This window comes from Scardinius erythrophthalmus, assembly GCF_964197995.2.
Source record: "Scardinius erythrophthalmus genome assembly, chromosome: 2".
In the NCBI taxonomy this organism is placed as follows: Eukaryota; Metazoa; Chordata; class Actinopteri; order Cypriniformes; family Leuciscidae; genus Scardinius; species Scardinius erythrophthalmus.
Window position 1 is genome coordinate 19,681,413 of NC_138222.1, and position 24,212 is coordinate 19,705,624.

A 24,212-nucleotide genomic window follows, 5' to 3' on the forward strand; every position below is an offset into this window, starting at 1 on the left:
TGTTTGATTTTAAAACTCTGATATCATGTTTTATGTGTATACGTTATGTGTGAATATTCCCAAACTATATGACAGTGCGATCTCTATGTAATTTTTATAAAAATAAAATAAAAAACACACATATGTCTGTATTAAAGAAAAAAAAGATTGATAAATGTGACCGGTCTCTGTCGGGACTCTGCGTTGTGTTATAATGAAGGAGACCGGACAACAGAAATTTCACAGGCCGGATTTTATTCTGCATGAATAAAAAGAAAAGATAAATACAAGCTCGAGTCTGTGGCCTTCTTTCACAGTTCAGCCTCTCTTCAAGTCGCATTTACCGCGAACTGAAACACAATTTTCTCATTTTTATATATTTTAGTCTCTCAAATAAACAACTCAATATTGTGCAATTTATTTCATAAAAAAAATTAAAGAATTTTACATAAATTAAAAACATAAACAGAAACATGAAAGTGAACATACCTGCATGAATAAAAAGAAAAGATAAATACAAGCTCGAGTCTGTGGCCTTCTTTCACAGTTCAGCCTGTCAGTGAAAGGCATTATTTTAGCCAACAGAGCTTGCACACTCATGTTTACATTAATGATTTCTCTTCAACAATACATGCTTTAACTCATAACATAATTCACACAAACTTCTTACATGTTTGAATACGATTAAAGTGCATTTCAGAACAAATTACATGTTATACTACGTTAAACAAAACTCATTTCAAACTTTTCAGACAGAGCGCCAGTAAAACCAGTAGCATCTCAATGCAGTACAAAAGATCCGGGTGGAGGAGTCGGATCTCATATAAGGGGTGGAGATTGGTAGGTTTAGGGGTGGGTCTAGGGATCAGGGGGTGGAGTTGGGTAGGTTTAGGTTAGGGCTGGGAAAAAAATCGATTTGATTTAAAAATCGAGTTGGTAGGTCAAATCGATTCATATTTTCAAAAAATCGATTTTTTAGATTTTTTTTTCTCCCAATACATACATTTTGCATTCGCCAAATCTTCCTTCAGGGTTTCCGTAGAACGCTCCCTGCGGCGCAGCCCTCGATGCTTCACGACATCACGACAAAAAGACTAGCATGTCTGAACCAGGCATAAGAGTTACCTCAGGATTTTTTGTTGTTTTATTAGCTCAATCCAAATACAGTATAAATAATTTGGATGTTTAACAATCTTTGTTGCACACTGACTTTTCAGTTAGAGAAAGGGTTTGCCTTTGCAATTTTATGTTGATGCACTTTAATTAAATACAATAAATATATATTTTTAAAATATATTTACAGTTCACAGTTATTTTGTTTTAAATGGGGGGAGAAAAATCGAATCGAATCGTAAATCGAGTTTTTTATAAAAAAATCTCAGATTTTTTTAGGGGAAAAAATCGCCCAGCTCTAGTTTAGGTATGTAAGCTGGGAGGAGTTGGATCTGGATCCGACTCCTCCCCCCGGATCTTTTGTACTGCATTGAGGACCATCTCAGTAAAACCCACCTCTCTTCAGTCGCATTTACCGCGAACTGAAGGAGAGCAACCGGAACCGGAACATGACAGAACATTGCAAAGAGTCTTAAAGGAGCCACGCACCGGATTAAACAAAACTGAAAAATGACCGTGTAACCATAGAAATATGACATCTCAATTAATAGAAGAAGAATAATCAATATAAATCAATATTAGAAGAATAAATTTCAGAATACAAAATAATGAAAGAAATATAAGAAATGATAATAAGAAAGGGAGATTTTGAGTTAAATTAATTAATAAATATGACATCTGTTACATAAACATGTATTTGGAATGGAATTAAATAAGTAGGCTGCTTTGGGTGTCTTGTTCATTATATTTATTTTCATATAAAAGCAACAGAACTTAAATTCCATCCAGTTTATTAGCAACACTGTGCACGAGCGTGAATCCCGTGAATCCCGCGATATCCATCTTTGATCTCGCAGGTGTCAGCATAGAAATCATATATAAACGCTAGATGTCTTATGGCGCAGTCACTTCCGGCATCACCGTTCGGCCATCTTGTCACAGGCAGGCTTAATGTAAAGTGAATGATCAGCACGCACACAAATCCTCATATCTCGCTGAAATCTTGACGGATTTACAAACGGTTTGGTTTCTTACAAACGTTATTAACGTGGCTATAATTCCGAACAGCGGCGGTTTCTTCATTAGGGCGATCGGGCGACGCACCACCAAAGTGTGAAAGGGACTTTCATTCAATCACTATCTCATTCAACCACAGAGTTATGCTAGCAGTCACTCACTGTTGTTCTGCCTCTGGATATAGTCCAATCAGCGCCGAGTCACGTTCTGTGGAGTACCGCCTCTTTTTGGGCGATTTCACTCTGGCTGAGAATCGCCCAGAGTCTTCCCATAGACTTATATTCAAAGATTTTTTTTTTCGAACTGCAGGCACTGCAATGCATTCTCTATGGGTTCCGGGAGGGCTCGCACTAACGTGCTTTCGTCATCATACGTAACCTTAACTTGTGCAGCGATTGGTGGAAACAAATGTACCTCTATTAGTATTTAGCCATAAGCTGAAGTGACATCCAATAATTTCCTCAGTGCATAACTTACATTTCACGGACATATTCTCCATCTGCAAATGTTAGAAAGTCCAGTTTGCTGTCATGAGTGGGCGAGCTTTCTGCAAGCTATACTTCCGTGAACGAGCGCCCCCGCGTGCATGTGCGCCGAACAGACGGAGTGCAATAGAATAGGAGCGCAATTATTCTGACTAAAATATACATTAGCACTAAATTATAAATATATTTAGCTAAAACATTTGTTGTTGAATATTTGTTGTTGTTGGTGAACATAAATGTGCTAGAGAATTTCAAACCTACATGTGTATTTTTATGATATTAGCTTTTTTTTTTTTGGTTTAGTAAATTTAACTACTTCTTTAAAAAGCATTACTTTGTTTTTAGATTGTAATGTTGCAATGTTAGAATGTAATGTGATTTGACCCCTTTTTTGGATAGACTGCAGATAGACAGCAAGGTTACACTATGTTTTTATAACCTTCAATATAAACATTGTTTGTAGGACAATATCGATCAGGATATTAAATATTTAAAAAAAAAATTAAATACAGGTTTTTTTTATTCAAATAGAAAAATAATAATTAAATACTCAGATTATACCATACATCGCCATTTAGCCCAAAAATTCAGATTTATTTGGCAATTGGCTATTTCCCAACCCTACCGGCTGAAGTTTTAGCTAAACTTTAGGCTAATGATAGCTACATTATTATCACTGTTAAATTGTTATTTAACAATAAGCCTACATTCAGTCCTGAATTAAAAATTCAGTTTGTTGTGCCCCCCCAAAATTTTTTAGCACCAGCCGCCACTGATTCCGAATGCTTGAACATGTAAGTTATAATTTTTCATATGTATGCAGTGTCATAGCTACATCACTGACGTTTATAATAAACCAAACCGTTTGAAAATCGGTTGAAAATTGAGCAAGTTATGGTTATTTAAAAGTACATGCACCATTAAACAAGTGGGCAAGCTGCCTGTGGCAAGATGGCCGCCACGCGCGAACGTCGACCTCCATTGGCCAGCAGCGCGCACGAGACATCTAGCGTTTATATATGATATCTATGGGTGTCAGATCCACTGCGAGAAGAGAGAACTGTCCGGCTTGCCTGCGCTTTTTTCACTCCTCCCCTCACTGCAGCCGCCTACTCTCGCATACATTTCAGGCGAGGCAAGGCGCATCTCAAACAAGCCTAAAAGCTTCATGTCGCAATGTATGCTGGGTACCACCATAGTACAGAACTCCCAGCATGCATTGCAGCATGCATAAATTATGCAGCTGAATTGTCTATTTTATTTTATTCTTACCATGTGCTTTTATTTTTGTTGTTATTTTTTATGTGACTTTTTAGTAGCTTTATTTGTGATGTTCAGTTCAGTTCAGTTGATCTATTTATCTGAATATTTTGTTTGTCACCATTGTTGAGGTTCATTTGCTGATTCTTGATATATGTGTATGTTCCAGTAACTATATATATTAACTAAATATATATTTAAAACCCAAATCTGATAATATCACAGCTGAACATTATGCTGTAGAAACATAGGACTATACAATCATGAAGTGAAAAACAATCTCATCATAATCAGAGAATAGACTAATAATCAGCAGATCAGTCACTAAATGTTGATAAGGCCAATATTGATACACAACCATAAACAACTGATTATACACTGCTCAAAAAAATTAAAGGAACACTTTGAAAACACATCAGATCTCAATGGGGAAAAATATCATGCTGGATATCTATACTAATATGGACTGGGTAATGTGTTATGAACGAAAGGATGCCACATCGTTTGATGGAAATGAAAATGATCAACCTACAGAGGATTGAATTCAAAGACACCCCGGAAATCTAAGTGAAAAAATGATGCAGCAGGCTTGTCAATTTTGCTGAAATTTCATTGCAGCAACTCAAAATGGTACTCAGTAGTTTGTATGGCCCCCACGTGCTTGTATGCATGCCTGACAACGTCGGGGCATGCTCCTAATGAGATGACGGATGGTGTCCTGGGGTATTTCCTCTCAGATCTGGACCAGCGCATCACTGAGCTCCTGGACAGTCTGAGGTGCAACCAGGTGATGTCAGATGGATCGAAACACAATGTCCCATAGGTGTTCTATTGGACATAGGTCAGGTGAGCGTGGTGGCCCTTCAATGGTATCATTCCTTCATCCTCCAGGAACTGCCTGCATGCTCTCGCCACATGAGGCCGGGCATTGTTGTGCACCAGGAGGAACCCAGGACCCACTGCACCAGCATAGGGTCTGACAATGGATCCAAGGATTTCATCCCGATACCTAATGGCAGTCAGGGTGCCATTGTCTAGCCTGCAGAGGTCTGTGCGTCCCTCCATGGATATGCCTCCCCAGACCATCACTGACCCACCACCAAACCGGTCATGCTGAACGATGTTACAGGCAGCATAACATTCTCCACGGCTTCTCCAGACCCTTTCCTGTCTGTCACGTGCTCAGGGTGAACCTGCTCTCATTTGTGAAAACCACAGGGCACCAGTGGCGGACCTGCCAATTCTGGTTTTCAATGGGAAATGCCAATCGAGCTCCCTGGTGCTGGGCAGTGAGCACAAGGCCCACTAGAGGAGGTCGGGCCCTCAGGCCTCCCTCATGAAGTCTGTTTCTGATTGTTTGGTCAGAGACATTCACACCAGTGGCATGCTGGAGGTCATTTTGTAGGGCTCTGGCAGTGCTCATCATGTTCCTCCTCGCACAAAGGAGCAGATACCGGTCCTGCTGATGGGTTAAGGACCTTCTACGGCCCTGTCCAGATCTCCTAGAGTAGCTGTCTGTCTTCCTAGCTGAATCTCCTCCATGCTCTTGAGACTGTGCTGGGAGACACAGCAAACCTTCTGGCAATGGCACGTATTGATGAGCCATCCTGAAGGAGCTGGACTGCCTGCGCAACCTCTGTAGGGTCCAGGTATCGCCTCATGCTACCAGTAGTGACACTGACCCTAGCCAAATGCAAAACTGGTGAAAAACAGTCCGAAAAGATGAGTAGGGAAAAAATGTCAGTGGCCTCCACCTGTAAAACCATTCCTGTTTTGGGGGTTGTCTCACTGTTGCCCATCTAGTGCACCTGCTGTTAATTTCATTAACACTAAAGCAGCTGAAACTGAATACCAACCCCCTCTGTTACTTAACTGACCAGATCAATATCCCAGGAGTTTAACTGACTTGATGCTATTCTCTGATTAAAAAGTGTTCCCTTTATTTTTTTGAGCAGTGTATTTTTCTTTGGCTTATATTGCCATAACAAATTTGTCTTATAAAGACATGGTTATAGCAGCCAGAACAAAAACTAATGTTAAATAAAAATCAAGAGTCAATAGCCCAACTAAAGTAAACACTGATCACGATAATGGTAACTTAAAATGAAATATTTTCAATAAATCACCAACATCTGAACCGCTGTTATTTCTCAATAAGTATGATTATGACAGAAATAAAGTCTATCTAGTTAGTAAAAAGTAAAGCTGGTAATGATGTTTGTGAAGTTGTTTAATCCCCCTCAGCTGAAATTTTGAGAGATATAATGTCTTTTATCTTCAGTTGATTTCATCTAAGGCTGTGGCAGGAAGTCAGTTGTTTACAGTAAAATCTCAGTCAAATTTACTAAACAAAAAAAGTTAAATTACTTTATGTGATTTTATGTGTTTTTGCACATAATAATATAGTGAAGATCTGTTAGTGTTTAATGATCTGTTGGGATTTAAAGCATTTCTGTTGAGTTTTGTGGGTCACCATTGTGCACCAATCCACCATTGTCCTGTGCTTCAGTCCAGGATGAGCAAAGAAACACTGATGATATGCTGATGCATTGTTGATATTTTTGATATGTTATTCAACTCATTCATGTGTGCTGTTGTTAATTAATAGGATTTAGTTAAATTGGTGTTTCTAGTTAACTCATTTAAGTATTTTTATTAGTGGACTCAAATGAAATAGCTCACAGTATAAATATTTAATGGCAATTGACCAATCAATTTCCTCAAATGAAATGAGTTATCTCAGTCTTAATTCAATGCATTATTAATAACAGTAACATACTGTAAAAATTACATTAAGGAACTGTAAATTCACAGCTGCTCTTGTTTTGCTGCTTTTACAGGTGTGCTGTATAATTTTACAGTATAATTGTATGATTTACGGTAATCTTGTAAAATTTACAGCAATTTGTTACAGTGTTGTATACATTTTAAAATACTGCTGATTACTTAGAAAGCACTAAATGGTTTAGCGCCGCAGTACTTGAGGGAGTTCTTAACACATTATAGTCCTTCACGTCTATTGCGTTCTCAAAATTTCGGCCAGTTGATAATACCTAGAATATCAAAATCGACTGCTGGTGGTAGATCCTTTTCCTATTTAGCACCAAAACTTTGGAACTGTCTTCTTAACATTGTCGGGGAAGCAGACACACTCTGTCAGTTCAAATCTAGACTAAAAACACATCTCATCACATCATAATAATACATTTTAAATTAATAATTCGTTTCATTGTTCTTTGTTTTGTTTTTGTAATTGTAATTGTTATCTTTATCTTGCAAAAACAAAAAAGCTGTTGTGGATCCGCTTACCCAAACCACTCAATTATTGGCAGATTTGAAGAAAATTACCATTGTTTGGCAAAAAAAATAAATGACAGACAGTTACATAAGCATTACCAAAGTGTTATCATGTAATCTTTATGGTGTAACTCAAACAAGGGAATTTATAATCATCGATAGTGTTAATCAGTGAGTCCACGCTTGGGTATGCAGAGTATTCGCAGGAACACACTTCTTAATATATAATACAGACATATCATGAGGTACACAAACAGATTTAAAAAAGTGTTTTCAAGACTGATTAGTCACTTCCAACACTGATGCCCGTCATAGGGGTAAACTGAGATTAATAAACCTACATTGGTACAGGTAAAGGTGCAGTTGTCCCATAAATGCTAGTCATAAATGGTCTCTCTGTAGAGTGTGCTACATGTTATGAACACTAGATTGTGCTGTTGGTCTTTTCAAATAGTCTAATAAATGATAAGCAGAAAAAAATGGGCAATTTTGTCTATACATTTCATTGTGAACTGTTTTAATTTGAAGAAATACAGGGGGAGAGGCTTTATTGCATCATATATGTTCACTTTGCTCACAGTTAAATAGAGACTGGACTGATTGGGGAATTATTGTTCATTAGTTACATTTACAAGTAAACAACTTAAATGTATAATGAGCAAATCTTCATGATATCTTAATATTTGCTTTAGGAAAATTGCATCCTATGTTGTCACTTTCTGTCTTATTTGACAGAAGTAAATCTGAATAACTAAAAAGTCGTAACTATAATATAATAACATTTAAGCAATGCAGGTTGCATCTTTATAAATACATTCATGGAACCATGCCACTGATTATGAGCATGCACATTGAAATCAGTGTAAAATGGATTATGAGCATGCGCATTTAAAAAGCAAATGCATAACTTAAAAGTAATTATAAAAATATTATAAATGTAACTATAACTGTAACGGTCACCAGCTGGAGTGCCCTTGAAAGCCACCAGACGGCACTCCACACCAGACTATCTTGTTCACTCACAGACTACATCTCCCATCATTCTCTGCCTGGACTCATCAGCACTCATTATCACATTCACCTGTAACTCATTATCTTGTTTAGTTCACCCCGCAGTGGTTCTCAAAGTGTGGGGCGCGCTCCCCAGGGGGGGCGCAAGGTTACTGCAGGGGGGGCGCGGGAGATCAGCAAAAAATAAATAAATAATAATACAGCCGTTACGTTACTACGGCATTCAAGTGCGTGAAAGCGGTAGTGATAGCGCTCTTCTTTTATAAAGCGGCAACGAACGGCAATGAATCGTTCTTCTTCAGACCGTTGGAACAATCCCAACATAGAAGTTGCTCGCCAAAGAAAAAAACCTCTTCAGCGGACCGAATCACGAGCTGCTATTGTGAACGCGGCACTCCGCTGCTGTGCGCGCTCTGGTGAGAAGACCAACCAGAAGCTGAGCTCGTGAGGCACTCTCCAAAGCTGCTATATATTAACTTTTAATTATAAATGAAAAGTTAAAGTTCTGGTTTATTATTCTCTCTTACTGTTGATTCAATGACATGACAAATTAAAACTATTCCTGTTTTTCATTGCACGTTTTTATTTTATTTTGTAATTTTTTATTTTTCATTTTTCAAGGAGAAATACAGAAAGCAGGCCTTCAATTTCCTAAATCAAAGACACTTGTAAGTTTATCATTGCACGTTTTTCATTGTAAAAAAACTTTCTGCTTATATATATATATATATATATATATATATATATATATTTTTTTTTTTTTTTATTATTACATTTTTTTTGGGAGGGGGGGCGTCAGATTTTTTTAAAGGTTTAAAGGGGGGCTTGACCAAAAAAGTTTGAGAACCACTGCCATATAGCCTGGTTCACCCCATCACTCACTGTGAAGTTTTGTATGTTGTTGCACTGCACTTCTGAGCATTTTCCCTGGTTTTCTTGTCTCTTGGTTTTTTGGATTTCTTGCCTGTCCCGTGGATTACTCTTGTGCCTCTGACCCCTGCCTGTTTTGTTTTGTTTGTTTTATTTGTTTGTTTGTTTGGACTGTCTTCCTGTGCTTGACCCTCTGCTTTTTGGATTACGATTCTGGATAACCCCTTTTATAAAAGCTGCATTTGGATCTTCTACCCTCGTGTCTCGGAGCAGTTCGTAACAATAACTGTTCTTATGATGCAGTATCGGTCTTAATGAGTCTTTATAAATATATTTATAAAATAGTAATATTTACTTATAAAGTATAAACGGAGCTATAATTCATTATAAGCATAGACTTCATAGAAAGTGTTTCCAAATTTTGTTATAAATTATTATTAAAAAAATAGAAAACAACATTTACACCAACCAAACACATCATACACAATGGCACAGTATACAACAAATCATGATTTTTTTTGTGTGTAAATACATATACAAATTTTATTTATAGAGCTGTACACACAATGCACAAATCTGTACATAAGTCTTCTGTTTCAGATGTATACTAAAACTATTATTATTGTTTATTCTATTTATTTATGTTCTCATTTAAATGCCTGTTCTAATGTCATATATGTATGTATGTACCAAGAGCTCCTGTAAAAACCACAAAAAATTCCTTGTGTGTTTGTGCACACTTGGCGAATAAAGCTCATTCTGATTTTGATTCTGATGATCAACTTTGATTAGAAATTCTTTTCTTCGATCTGCTCTAAGACTGTCTATGTCTTTCTTTTGAGCACCGCAGATGAATAAATCTATATATTGCCAAATAAGCGTCACATAGCCTGCACTGTTTTACATGGGGTGAGATTTATGATTCATAATGGAAGACAGCTTCCTTACAATCCTTTCTTTCATCTACAGAGGGCACCCCAATACTGAAATAAGCCCCTCTTATCAGTTTAAGTCTTTTTTGTTTGTCCCTCTCAGAAATCCCACCACCCCAACATACCAAAGCATAAAAAAGGACAGATGATACCACAGTCTCATCAAAAGTCTATAACAGTATACCTGGCACAGACCAAGGTTACCATGGTGATGAACACAGCTAAACCGATCCACCCTTTTGAGCCCGAAAACCTTGCTCAATTTAATCTCAAAATTAGCAGGTTCGCAATTGAAACTGGCTTTGCGCAACATGCCTCAGGTGGATAAAGACTCATAAGAGGGAGTGGATATGGAAGGGTGCAAAGCCTGTGGCTGTTCTGTATAAGAAAGCAACAATGTCTTGAAATTGATGCGAGCAGCAACTGGTAGCCATTGCTGGGAAATAAATAGAGATGTGACGTGGGCTCTCTTGGGCTCATTGAAGATCATTCAGAATTATATGTAGAGGTTTTATTGCACATGTTGTAAGTCCAGACAGAAGAGCACTGCAGTAGTCCAGTGTAGAAATGACAAGAGCCTGGACAAGGAGTTGTAGAGACTGTTCAATTAGGAAGGGCCTGATCTCTTTCTTTCTTTTTTTTTTTTCAATGTAATATACCGGACAAATATGTTATATTGATGTTATGATAGCTTAAGATATAAGACACTGGGGGAAAATCACTCCCCATTTGCCCACAGTTCCCCGTGCATCTGCATAATTCTGAAAACCGTATTGTTCCATGGAAGAATCCCATTGAAATATTCTGTACTCTCTTACTACCTCACATGAAAAATATCAATAAGATCCAGCTGGTGATTTAAAGAGGGCACAGACTCTGTGAGGTTCCGAAGGTTCTCTTCTGATCCGGAGTTGAGTGGATTGAGTGGAATGTGCAAACATTCGCCGCTCGTCTGCGGTTTAACATCTCTTGGCACAAAATCTGCAGGGGTAGTCGTAAGACTCAGGCTGGACAGCAACGCGTACATGCATGGATTTCTTTTCAGTAGTACAAGTTTGTGGAGGGCTAGTACGACCCGTGAAACCATTCATTCACCGCTCACTGTCTCTCAGTGAATGAGCGCGCACCGCTTTGTGCGTAGGACGCGCGCTCGGCTTGTTAGTCGTCTTGAGACAGATTAAAATAATACACAGATCTCAGTCATCCTCCTCCCGTCGTTACTGGAGATTTCGCATAGTAGTATACGGTCGAGAGAGTCATGAGGGTTTTAGAAGCAAATAAAGAGTCCCAGAACGAGGCGAAAATGGAGAACGACACCGGTTCTGCTAAGCGGCGGCACTGCCTTAGAGCTACCGTGGATGTGATGCCATTTGTGTTTTCTCTTCTGTCTTTCGCCTTTTGCTTTCTGCTGAGTTTTCAAAACAGGGAGATTAAGGACAGAGTCGTGGATCTGGAGATTGGAAGTGGCGCGCGGCTCTTAAACCCGTTTCATGGAATCTCTATGGATCAGTTTAATTCAATGATACAGGAGCGAGTGGACGAACTGCTATCACAGGTGTGTAATGCATCCACAGCCGTAACTCATTAAAGTCAATAGAACATCTTTCTTTACTCTCAAAAATAAAAACAGTCCTCATTCCTCAGGCTAATGACACCTCTATGACTTTGACCAGTGCATCTGCATGTGGTCACCAAATTCATGTAGGGCTCATCGTTCACTTGTTTTTTTTTGTTTGTTTGATATGTTTCATCTGATTCTGACAGCGCTCTTATGAACACTTGGTTAGAATAAGGACTGCCCGTCAAGTCTCACCACCTGAGTGCAACTGCCCACCAGGTACTGCCTCTATTTGCTTTTTGCTTTTGGTTTTTACTTGTTTAACTGCAAGTTTCAAGGCTTTGAAAGTTGTTCAGTAGTGACTAGGCTATCAGTTGCAATTTCACTACTAACTATTTACAAGTAGCCTACTTAAATTTATAGCCTACTAGTTCTAATCTTAGCCAATATTATCTATTAGAATTGTCAGTACTTATTGATGATATATAGTATGAATTCCTTTGCCACTATTTACTTGTTCTACCCCAATAGTGACTATTCCATTGTTAATGGTACCAAATTTCAAATGTCTGCACTTCTGACCAGTTTGTAATACAGTTGTTACTGATATCCAGTAGAGTTTTACTAGTGATGATAGCATAATACTACTTATTTATTATTCATACTATCTATTCCAGTTTTCCTATAGAACTACAAATGAACATACATTAGTATCCATTAGAACATGTAGTACATCTAGTACATGTAGTAGCTACAGTTGTTCATATAGTAACATTTTAATCTTACTTGTAATATTTTAATGAAACTAAAAAGCAGCCATTCTGATTAATTATTTTAAATGACAAGTAAATAAAGATACAAATGATACAAATAATAAATTGGATAGCTGTCTCATTAACTGGTACTATAATTAACAAATAAGAACTAGAACTGGAATAGACGCTATAAACCAGTGTATATTTAAAAAAAAACCTCTCCTCCCATTAATTTTAAAAGGAAAACTCTTACAAATGCATATGCAATGAAGTCAGCTGCAATAATAACTGTCCACACCTTTCATCACACATTTTTCACTGCATGTGAGACATCTAAAACATTCTGGTTGATGAGTCCCCAGCACTGAAGTTGATGAACACTGCTATAAATACGTACTAGTATTTAATTAATGGATACTAGTAAAAAAGAAAAAAAAAAAAAGTTAATGGTCACTGTTCAATTTCTTAGTAGTGGTAAGGCGTACCATTCTGAGATTAGTGTTGCTGTTTATGAATGGGTTATGCTTACGTCGGTATACAGCATTTTTGCCATCGGAATGCAGAACACAGGATTGAAATTAGCATGGTTGATAGAAGTGACAATAAATTAAACGTTCAGATTCTGGATTATGTTGAACAATCAGTGGGACAAAGCTGTTGTAATATGTAAACTGCTCTTATTAATATTTTCTTAAATTAAAAAAGTACTTTTTGCAACACACTTTTATCTGATTGCAAGATTTGCATACAAAAACTATAAAAAATATTTATGAAAAACATGTGGTGTTAGTGAAGGACACAGAAAGCTGAATAATGTTGGTATTTAAAGTGTAAGTTGCAGGTTAACCACCACAGCCAATTAATGTGTAAATTAAAGTGCTCTATATGTATATATTTAATTATTTCTGTCTTAAAATGCGTTAAAATAACATTTATTGGGGTTTCTTCAAAGGTAGCGTGTTTTTTCAGTAACTGGTGATGACGTCATAAGAGGAACTCGCAACCCATACTCTGCTAGATTCTTACTGTATTATGGTTATTTGGAGAACGACTGAGGATGTTGGAAACCATAAAATTCTTTATGGACCACAGCCCTAGAATTTTTAACCGGTCAGACGTGAGAGAGGGGAGGAAATTGCCAGGACCCATGGCACTCAAAGAGTTATTAATGCTTGGTGTGAGGAGAATGACTGGAGGGTTGGCCAGGTGTCCTGGTGAGTAGCTACGTTAGAGCTAGTCTAGGCTAGCCTGGTGCAAACTTAACCCGGATAATATAAGGAAACAAGCTAGTCTTTTCAAAAGTTTGCCGTCATGTAGAATAGCAAGGAGGGACAACGACTGAAGACATTATTTACTTACAGGGTGTCAGTCCAAATCAGAGCTGTAGAGATGCACACACTGCACAGGCACCAATCGCTAGTCTCATCGACGCCTCAAACGTCATGTAATACACTTCCTCAATCCACGCTATTTCTCACGATTTAATTAGCGATGTTTATTGTCAGAAAAGAAAAAGAGAGATCGATGTCCCCATCACTGTGTTTGTGTGGGCTATCAGCAGTGGAGAGTAAGTGCTGCCGTGAGGTGAACGCGTTTTGTTTAGTCGAACAGCTCGACCTGCGACCGGCTGATCTGACGTGCCTGAACCCGTTTGTTTTGCGAATAGCTTATTCTCATTTCAGGCAGGATCACGGTCCCTTTGAAGTCAGCACACACGAGTATGTTTACAGTTGAGTTATTTTATCCATAATTTTTTTATCAAATAAAACATACAACCAACTTTTCTGTAGTTATGTAAGGCATCTATAGCTATGACTATGCCGGGAACTCTAGTAGTGAGTTCCTCTTATGACGTCACGCCCCATCTAGTGGAAGGGAGCGCGAGCGGTTAAAACCACTGTTAAAAGTGCCAACTTTTCATATTATATTCAGCATTTTGGTATAAAAAACAATGGTGGGCGGTTCTTATCTTAATGTTTAATAAACACATTGCATTATCTTCGTGAAAAATTTAACCTGCAATTTACACTTTAAGGTCTGTGCATTAAAGCACACAGTTTAGTGAGGAGTGGTGAGGATCTCTCTGACTGCCATTTGACTACATATGTCACAAAAGTGGATGGTGCATATTAGTCTACTTTCAAATCTTTCTGCATGACTGACATTTGTAGATTATAGTTGATGACTGAGCTACTTGTTTAACAAATGAATAGTAATTTAACCTCTAACTACAATAATTATTTTGAACGCTTTCAATTATTTATTGGTATTTGTCATTTTGTCTTAGTTTTTTGTTTTTGTTTTGTTTTTTTGTTTTGCTGAAACACTAAAAATATTAAATTCAACCAGCAGATGGAAACATAAATACTTGTAGTTGAGGTTCAGTAATCCAAAGTCTGACTGGACTAACACTGAGGATGTCGAAAGCCACTCAGATATAAACTCAGTAGTGTGTGAAAAATTTCAACAAAATACACTTTTTTTTGACTGCATCAAATTGTTGCTCTATAAAAACAAAAGAAAAAAAAGGCATTAAAATCACACAACCCTCAGTGTGGAAATCATTGACTGTATTATCACTCCCAGCTTTCTTAGTGTTCATTGCCAACTCATGCATGCTTCGTTGAGGGTTGGATCTCCAAACTGCCTTTTTTGTTTTAGCATTGTTGCCACTTTTTGCTTCACTGTGCTCTCTTTTTTCCCATTTTCTCTCCCCTGAAATCTGCTTTCTCCTCCAATCCTTGGCAGCTGCTTACAGGCCCAATATTTGGAAGAAACATAATGCAGAATTCAAATGAAGTACACAGTGGAATTTCCCATGACTATGTATTCGCGTAAAAAAAGAAAGGACAGATTATGGATGAAAAGGCCAGTGGGGCCAGGGCCCCGTGGGCCTCTTACTGCCAGTGGCCGTGAACTATGGCCTGACACCTGGAAACAAGCTACTGCAGATGGTAAATTGACAATGATAGACGAACAGACCTTTGAATGTGTAACATGATCCTATAATCGTACTTGGGGTGGTGCAACTGGACCATGACCAGCCAGTGTTTTTCATTATTCCATCGTACAACAAGAGCAATAGGTAATAGCTAGGTGGGCTATGAGGCTCCACCTCCTTTAATGTGAAAATATTTACTGGTTCATTTCTTCTGTTCAGCCTATGTCAGATACGAGTAAAAACATAAACACATCTGAGAGCTGTTTAGTAGAAGACATTAAAGTTGTAATTCTAATTAAAAGTGACACTGACATGATTTTTCATGTTTAATACTGTAAAGCTTCTTTCTTTAACGGCGACCTATTATTTAAGATTCACTTTTACATGGTGTTTGAACATAAATGTGTGTTGACAGTGTGTGTACACAACCACCCTATAATGATAAAAATCCACCCACTCTTTTTTTATCTCCATAAAACCTCAACAGTCTCATAGAACAAGCCGTTTTCATTTTCGGAGCAATGTGACGTCACATTGCTCATACCTCGCTCACGACTGCTGACGGACTCTTTCGTATTAGCATAGTTTCAGTCCTGAGCGAGTTGTACACTGTCCGCCATTTTATCCAGGCCGAGGCAGCTGTAGCGACAAGAATGTCTTGTAAGCAATTCAGGTGTTTTGTTGTTGAATGTAAGAGTCAACAATACAGTCTTCATACTTCCCGAAATCAGAGCCACGGAAGACGTAGTGGATTAGTTTTATTTTTGAACGGAATGCAACCCCCAATATACCTAATTTTGTCTGCGCAAATCATTTTACACCAGACTGATTTGTGAACGAGGGTAAATACAAAGCAGATTTTGCAAAAAAGTTGTTACTCAAGGATGAATCTGTACTAATTGTTCGTGATCCAGCTTATAGTCTCCGGAGCGATAGTTACAGTAATGAAAGGGAGAGCAGGCACTTTATAGTTCATTGTAGGGCTAGGCGATAAAATGATAACGATAATTATCGCGATATAATTTTTCTCGATAAAACGATATCAAGAGGTCGATAAATGTTTGATCATGTTTATGCGCCAAAAGCGGAATGAAACTCATTTGAACCGCGCGCCACACGGACCATTTATCCGCTCGGGTCAAAGTCCAAACGGCAGCGCGAGAAACCTATGCCTGGTTTTATCTGTGGTTATCATGATCTAAATGCATGATACTGGATGACCAATGGTTAAGTTTAATAAAACTCAAAGGAGTCAGAATATTACATTTTACCAAAAAAAATAAAAAAATAAAAAAATTTGCACATGCATAAACTAAGAAATTGTCCAATAAATATATTTATTTTGTTAAGGAAAAATGACAAATGTTTGAATGTTCTACCTCAGATTTGTGAAATGTTCACCTGTTTGGCAAGTGTTTGTCATGATATGTTCTGACAATAAAGAGTAGTTTAAAACCACAGTTAACGCTCTGGTTTCTACAACTTTCACTTAGGAGCAAAAATCTGCCTTTAAACTTGAAAGAAATAAAGATTTGACTTTTATTGTGATAATTATCGATATCGACTGATATAAAAAAAATTATCGTGATATTTTTTTTTGGCCATATCGCCAAGCCCTAGTTCATTGGAGTTGTTTTACAAAGTTTAACAGTTTATTAAGCACCCACCAAAAAGGCATAATGGTATATTTGTTTACTGTTAGTTGTAACAAGTGTTTTTGTGTAATTCGCTGTGCATGTTGATGATAATGCAAGGGAGAGAGAGAGTTTATTATGGATACGACTTTACTGCGGACTTCTTGTGTTGTGTTTTTTCAGCTCTTACAGTGATTTTCTGGAGTGAAAATGGACGCTTCATCTTTTGTGTGATGTACAATAAACTTCATAAAACTCACCAGTAAAGTTATAGCCATCATTCGGACGGGTTCACAACAGGCTTGTACTAATAGTGGATAAAAGCAAGAAGACAACATAAGTTATAACCATAATTAAACTAAACTATACCTGTTCTATCTCCATGCAGCATATATTCTCTGGCTTTGTAGGCATCTTACAACAGTTCCCAGACGAGCACTTGTACAGCAATTTATATATTATCATGCTACACACACTGTGGGAACATCAGAGGTATTTCAAACTTCTTTTTACCCTCAAGCAAAGAGCGAAAAAAAAAACCCTTCCTTTTTTCTTTTTTCTTTTCTACAAGCTTTTCCACTCAATCCATGCAGACACATATTTATTTCTACATAGCCTGACAATTACATTTAATAAGAATATAGTGTGTACTAGGGTTGGCCAGACCAATGCATACAGTAGGTTCTACACTACCTATCAAGTCAACCCATGGATATTGATTTCATTTCAAATAATGTTAACTAACCAGATATTATTCATTAATATTACAGAACATAGAATATAGACAGACCATATATTACTGTAATTGTCAAAATATGTTTCATCTGTCCTATATAAAATTATTCCTTTTTTTTTTTTTTGCTTTATATTTATAAAAAAATGTTTTTAAAGTCGCCATGAACCGGAAGTTACAAACGACTTTTCTCCAGTGTTGTGACATATTTCCAAGTGAAACAGAATATTGAATAGAGGGCAGGGTTTTACTTCATTTGAATTCTGCATTATGTTTCTTCCAAATATTGGGCCTGTAAGTAGCGCTCCTCCTCTCCATCTCTCGCTCATAGCAGACTAACGGTTTGAGGGGAGTTGCCACGCCCTCGCGCCATAGCACATGACAGGAAGAGAAGAGAAGTCGATTCGAGGGGGGAGGGAAGGATAACATATTTGATTAAAGAATATAAGGGCACATGAATTTTTAAAAATGAATGAAGTGCACAGATAAATCATTTATAATAAACACTACAATATTACATATAAAAATACGAATTGTAAAATTGGATTTCATGGCGACTTTAAATAAAAGAAGTGGGCTGTGTGATTATAACATGCTACGTAAAGCAACGCAGATGCCCAATCACACTGTAAAGCCAACTGTCTGCATTTGACAGCTGCTGGAACATGTGTGTGAAATGCTTTGTGTGCAAGTTGGGGGTTGAACCCCACCCCCGCTACTGTGTACTTTGCTTTCTTGAGTTGTGTGGTCCTGTAGAAACAATTCAGTGGTGCACTGAAACATTAGACTAAAAGTAGCCTACTAGAACATTTTGCCAAAATGTATTTATTGTAATATGTAAAGAAAATTCCTTAATCATACCCTCCAATCATATTTTTGTTTGTTTGTGTAACTTGGTGTGCGGAAATCTAGAAATTTAGCAACTGGACTTAAGTGAGAGAGAGAGGATGTGCAAGTGAAAGAATAGGTCAGCTATTATTAAAAAAACAACAACAACAGACGACTGTCAGGTAACCATTCTGATGATTTATAACTGGAACTGTAAATGGAGTTGAGGCAACAGATTCCGCTTTAAGGCATATGCACTGGTAACTCTATCCACAATAGATGTGTCCCATCTGTTCAATGATAGAGTTGCCCTCCAGTTTTGAATGTCACAGCCCGAAGGAAATGTTCCTGACTTAACTTGTGGTTGAAATGCAAGGATTTCATAATCTTATTTGTTAACAGATTTGGTTGGTAGAATCAAAGTTAAAATAAGGTTATATTAGCTGTGAAGGTCTTAAATTCCCTTCAATAGTCAATCATTTTATCCCATAAAACTCATCTTTGATAAACAAAATTATGTATTTAAACTTTTTTTTAAAAATAATTTCTTCATGCCTTAAAATAGCTTGAATGTAACTTTACACCCTTCTTCATTTAAATATGCGGATCTGTGAATATGCAAATTAGTCCCTGCCTTCATCCACTTAATCACACCAACACAGACTACCTGATCCACTCGGTCAGCTTTGTGGAAATACTTAGAGATGCAACAATGTACAACAATGTATTGGCCAATAATCGGTATCAGCCGATAAAAGCTATTATTTTCACTATCGTCCATCGGCCGATTGTTTAAAAACAGCTGATGATCATGGCCGATTGTATCCTGTCAATCAAAAGGGTGCGGAAAAACGTGCCCCCTTACGAAAAAGAAGTTTTATTCAAGTGTTCTATTAGTATACTTCTTTTAAACTAAACATAACAAAGAAAACTTTCAGTCTACATTTTATATACTTCTCAGAAATATACTTAAAATTACACTTAAGTGTACTTGACTTATACTGAGAGAAAAGTCCAAGTATATTTGGCCTGTACTTGTACTCAATATTTTGATTGAGATATACTTTAAAGTATAAAGTATTCAAAGTATACTTGGCTTGTAGTTGTGTTAACTCTTTTGATCGAGTAGCCTATTAAATATACTTTTTTTTACACAGTTTTTCATATACAGTTGTATGAAACTTACATTGTTTGAAAATATTGATTAGAATATTGATATTAAACAGATATGTTTCTAATTCTGCGTATCTGAATTTTTGTGTAGGCTAGTCCACTGGTAGAGTACTAGGAATTTACTTTAATTCTACTTTACTCTTTCCTCACCACTGACTGAATTTTCCAGCCATCCACTCTTATACGGAATGGGGCGCTATGACACATCTTCTAGTACAGAATCTCTGGATCAAAACACAGGAGAAGAAACTGAAACAAGTGATAGAAGATTGCTCACACAAATGTAAAATAACACGATCATCAAACATTAAACAGCATGTAAATCAAAACTGCTTAATGTTACCAAATAAAATGTCGAACCCATGAAGAGAAAACGACTGTGAAGCTTTGGGGGTGTTGGACTCGATCTACTCCATCTGTTTTGATCATCGTTCTGAATCTGATCAAGGCGTAGTCTTTGACAAAAATGTGATTGTTCTCAACTTTTTTGTTTAAAATGTTCCCTTTCTTTATGAAACTTACCGACTTTGAAGTGTTGAAAAAAGGATGCATGAAGCTAATAAAATGTTTTTAAAATTAGTTAGATTACAGTTAAAGGTATTTTTCAAGTATAAAAAATAATACCTACATTTGAAAATAGTAGTATACTGCAAGTGCAAAAATAATATATAAATAGTAAACTATAAGTATAATTTTATGTTCACTTAAAGGGTTACTTCAGGATTTAGCATTAAGCTTTGTATTAGTAGAAAACCTGTAGTATTTTCGAATTACCATGCTTTCCACCCTCATATCCCCCCGAGACAAGAGATTTATATATTTTTTGTCTGGAAAAAATCCTCCGATGACGCAAAAATCGTCATTTTGCGTCATCGGAGGATTTTCTGGACAGAGGCTAAAGACTACAGCCAGTAGAAGGCGTTGTTCCGCATGTTTTCAGCCCGCCCATAGAGGGTGGGATCTCACTCAGAATGTACACACAGTCAGCCGTCTGTCTTTGGAAGCTAAGCTAGCAGGCTCTTGTTCTGTGGAGAAAGCTGAATAGTAGGAGAAAGCTGAGTAAGTAACCATCCTCCTTTTCCCGGACTTGTCCGGCGGGCGAGATCGTTCAAAATGTCCGGGATTCAGCTTTTGCTTTCTGCGGTCGCCATTCATTGTTTACATGCACACCTTTCAATCTAACTGAATTAATTCCGATCGGTGAATTTGAATGTAGTGTTTACATGAACGCTAAACAAGTGATCGGTTGATGTGCGTTTTAACAATGCTAAGAAAAATTCCCGCTCCTCCGTGAGAGATGCGAGACCCGGCGCGTCTCAGTAATGACGCCACCGGCCTCGCGCTGTTCTCCCGCGGCCGTCAGCCTCGTCCTGCTCGCCACAGTAAACATGATGAATGGCGACAGTAGAACGCAAAAGCCGAATCCCGGACATTTTGGACGATCTCTAAATCCCTTGCAAACTCATCACGTAGGCTAGCTTTGTTGTTTACAACTGCGCACCAGTAGGCGTGGCCTCCTAAGGCAGCGAAGCAAGTGCATTCTGGGAGTTGTTGTCTTTCATCCACATAAGCCAAAAATACATTTTCTGGCTTTTCTCAGTCTAGAAAGCTCCAAATTCAAAAATTTCTTCACATTTCTTCTACTTAAATGACCTATTTTAAATACACATTCATCTTCCCAGAGGTGAAGTATCCCTTTAAATAAAACTTAGTATAATTGCAGTATAAACTACTAAACTAGTAGTTTACTGAGTACACTTCAGTGTGTACTTTCATAAACTAAAAAATGTACTACTTGTATTAAAATAGTAAACTACTAGTATACTTATAAGTTCACTTGTAGTACAGATGCATTTCAAATGAGAAACCTAGTTACACTTATAGTACACTTAAACCAGTGTTGGGGGTAACGAGTTACAAAGTAACGAATTACAGTAACGATATTACTTTTTTGGGTAACGAAATAAAGTAACGCATTACACTAAAAATATCGGTAACTACACTACTTTACTAGACTATAGGAACGCGCTTTCCTGCGTTACCCAAGCCATTTTTGCCTGCGTGTAAAGCTCTGATCTGTTTGTGCTGCGTGCATGTCTGTCTGTGTATGTGTGCGCGCGCGTGCACCGTTGTCATAGAGATCGATTTGAGTGACGTAGCTGCTGGTGCGAAGGGGAGCGGGAAATGGAGACGGAGACAGGGGGGTCCGGCCAGTGGCAATATTCACATCACTTTCAGTTTATTGCTCGAAAGGACAAAAATATTCGCGTGAAATGTACTTTGTATGCCCAGGCAGCAAGTTACTGGCCATCGGGACTACCGGGAGATTCCCAGTGGGCGGACGTGCCTTTTGGGTCGACATCTCTTATTTTTTTTTCTTCTTCTTAACGGACCATAAAACTCGTACATCGGCGGCCCATTCGTTTTGCTTAATTGGTGGCGCTGGGTTAAGTAAGTGCGTGCCGGTGTAATGCATTAGTTAAAAAAGTCTGTGTCAGTTTTTTTTTTTTTCCTGATAGCTGACCGGTCCATGAAACACCGTGGCCCATTGGATCTTTTCTTGATTGACACTGGGCTGGTCCAATCACATCTTTAAACACCTCCCCCTTTGGGCTTTGATCGAGCGTGCACGTGTGTCAGTGTGTATCTGTCAAAATAGTCTGAGAGATGGAGAAGAAACGCAAGGAATGTGCAGAGAAATAGCGTGAAAAATAGACACAGGCCCTTCAAGCAGACGCTGTAAAATGTGTCAAAATGTTTTCTGCAGCAGCATGACCTTCATCAGCTCCTGTGGCTGATGATGAGGATAGTGAGGAGGATCAGGACAGAGATGAGAAAGTGTAGAGCCTGCGGTAAGCAGAACTAACAGTTACTTTCAAAACACTTAGGCTATCCCATACACAAAAGATAAATATATTTGAAATATATTTTCAGAGTATATTTTGGAATATATGCAAATATTTGAAATTGGCCCAATAAATATATTTCACACTTAACATCATATATTTTTGTTATATTTCAGAATATATTTCAATGTACTTTTTTTCTGTTTGGATCCCCAAAAGTGTCAAAATATATGTGGCATATATTCCAAATACATTGAAATATATTCTGAAATACAACTAAAATATATGATGTTAAGTGTGAAATATATTTATTGGGCCAATTTGAAATATTTGCATATATTCTAAAATATACTCTGAAAATATATTTCAAATATATTTATCTTTTGTGTATGGAATGTCATGAGTGTAGGAACCCATTACCCAGTAATACATTATTTCCACATCTGCATAGTTGACGATTACCGTAATTTACTATAAATTTAATGAGACGCGTTTGTAAACCATGTTTTCCGTCAAAATAAAAGATTATGTGCTTATATCTCTTTCAAGTATAGAAATTAGTACAAAACTAATTATGAAAGTTTCCTTTATTTTTCAGTGCTTTTGTTTTACAATATATGTATATTAGTGTGCTATTATTATTATGGCCAAAATGCCGATTTTTTTTTTTTTGTCCCAGTCCAGCCCTGATTATGTGTCTACCACCGCAGACATTTGTCCTTTATCCTGTTGTTTGTGGATTTTACAGTGAGGCATATTTCTTTGTGCAGACATGTATATTATTCTTTCATATTTTACATGCCATTTTGTAGGCTACATTTATAAACACTATTTGGACAGGCTAAGTGATGATAGGGCTATGATGTTTGTCGGTATCTACAGGGTAAATTAAGAAATGGGAAAGTAAAGTAATAAGTAGTGAAGTTACTTTTCAAATGCAGTAACTAGTAAAGTAATCTCATTACAATTTACAGAAGTAACTAGTAACTAGTAACTAATTACTTTTTTTGAGTAACTACCCCAACACTGACTTAAACGTATACTTTTATGTACTAAAAGTGGGCCAATTTAGTCCCAAGCAGTATTGAAATAGTACACTTACAAGTTTACTACAAGTACACATTGATATTGATATACTTACTACATAAAGTATACTTAAAAATATACTTGAACATTACTTAAGTATACTTAACAAAATTAACTTGAAGTGTACTTCTTTTTCGTAAGGGTCAGACTGCAACTAATACGGTGAGTGAAAACAATCTCTCCTGTGTTGAATTTAGGGCAAGTTAATGCGACAATAACAGTTTTAACTGACAAAAACAGTAAAAAAATAGCGACGCTAAAACAGGCTTTATTTGACCCTATGAATCACCCGTAGTTCAAGCCAGGGTTGCCAGATCCGCGATTTTACCCTGTATCAAGCATTATTTGTAGCACACCTCTCTTCAGTAATCGCAAAGAGCTTTGTGCTTTGTTACTTCTGATAAGAAACAAAGTCTCAGCTTTAAAATTATGTCCATTTTTGTCCATTTTGTACTGCTGATATTTAAGCTACGCCATGATGCACTACGCCTCTTCTGACGTCATAAGTTGTGTAAATTGCGCTTTAGGCGCATGTAGACTACGTATGGCCATTTGGCCGGAAGCTAGAATTTTACTTTGTAACATGTTAAATATGAATATTTTTCTTGCACAAACGCATCGCTTCACTTCAGAAGGCCTTTATTAACCCCCAGCAGCTGTGTGGAGCAATTTTATGATGGATAGATGCACTTCT

At 37.3% G+C, this 24,212-nt stretch overlaps 1 protein-coding gene across 1 annotated transcript in view; it reads left to right on the forward strand.

The window, feature by feature from the left end:
• Window positions 1-11,088: 11,088 nt before the first annotated feature.
• Window positions 11,089-24,212, forward strand: part of col25a1 (collagen type XXV alpha 1 chain) — a gene marked incomplete at its 3' end in the record, with an annotated part of 949,643 nt that continues 936,519 nt past the window's right edge. The window contains exons 1-2 of the mRNA XM_081359232.1: window positions 11,089-11,519; window positions 11,729-11,801. Of these exons, the coding sequence (XP_081215358.1) occupies window positions 11,223-11,519; window positions 11,729-11,801 (370 nt within the window). The 5' untranslated portion in view covers window positions 11,089-11,222. The remainder of the gene's footprint in view (window positions 11,520-11,728; window positions 11,802-24,212) is intronic.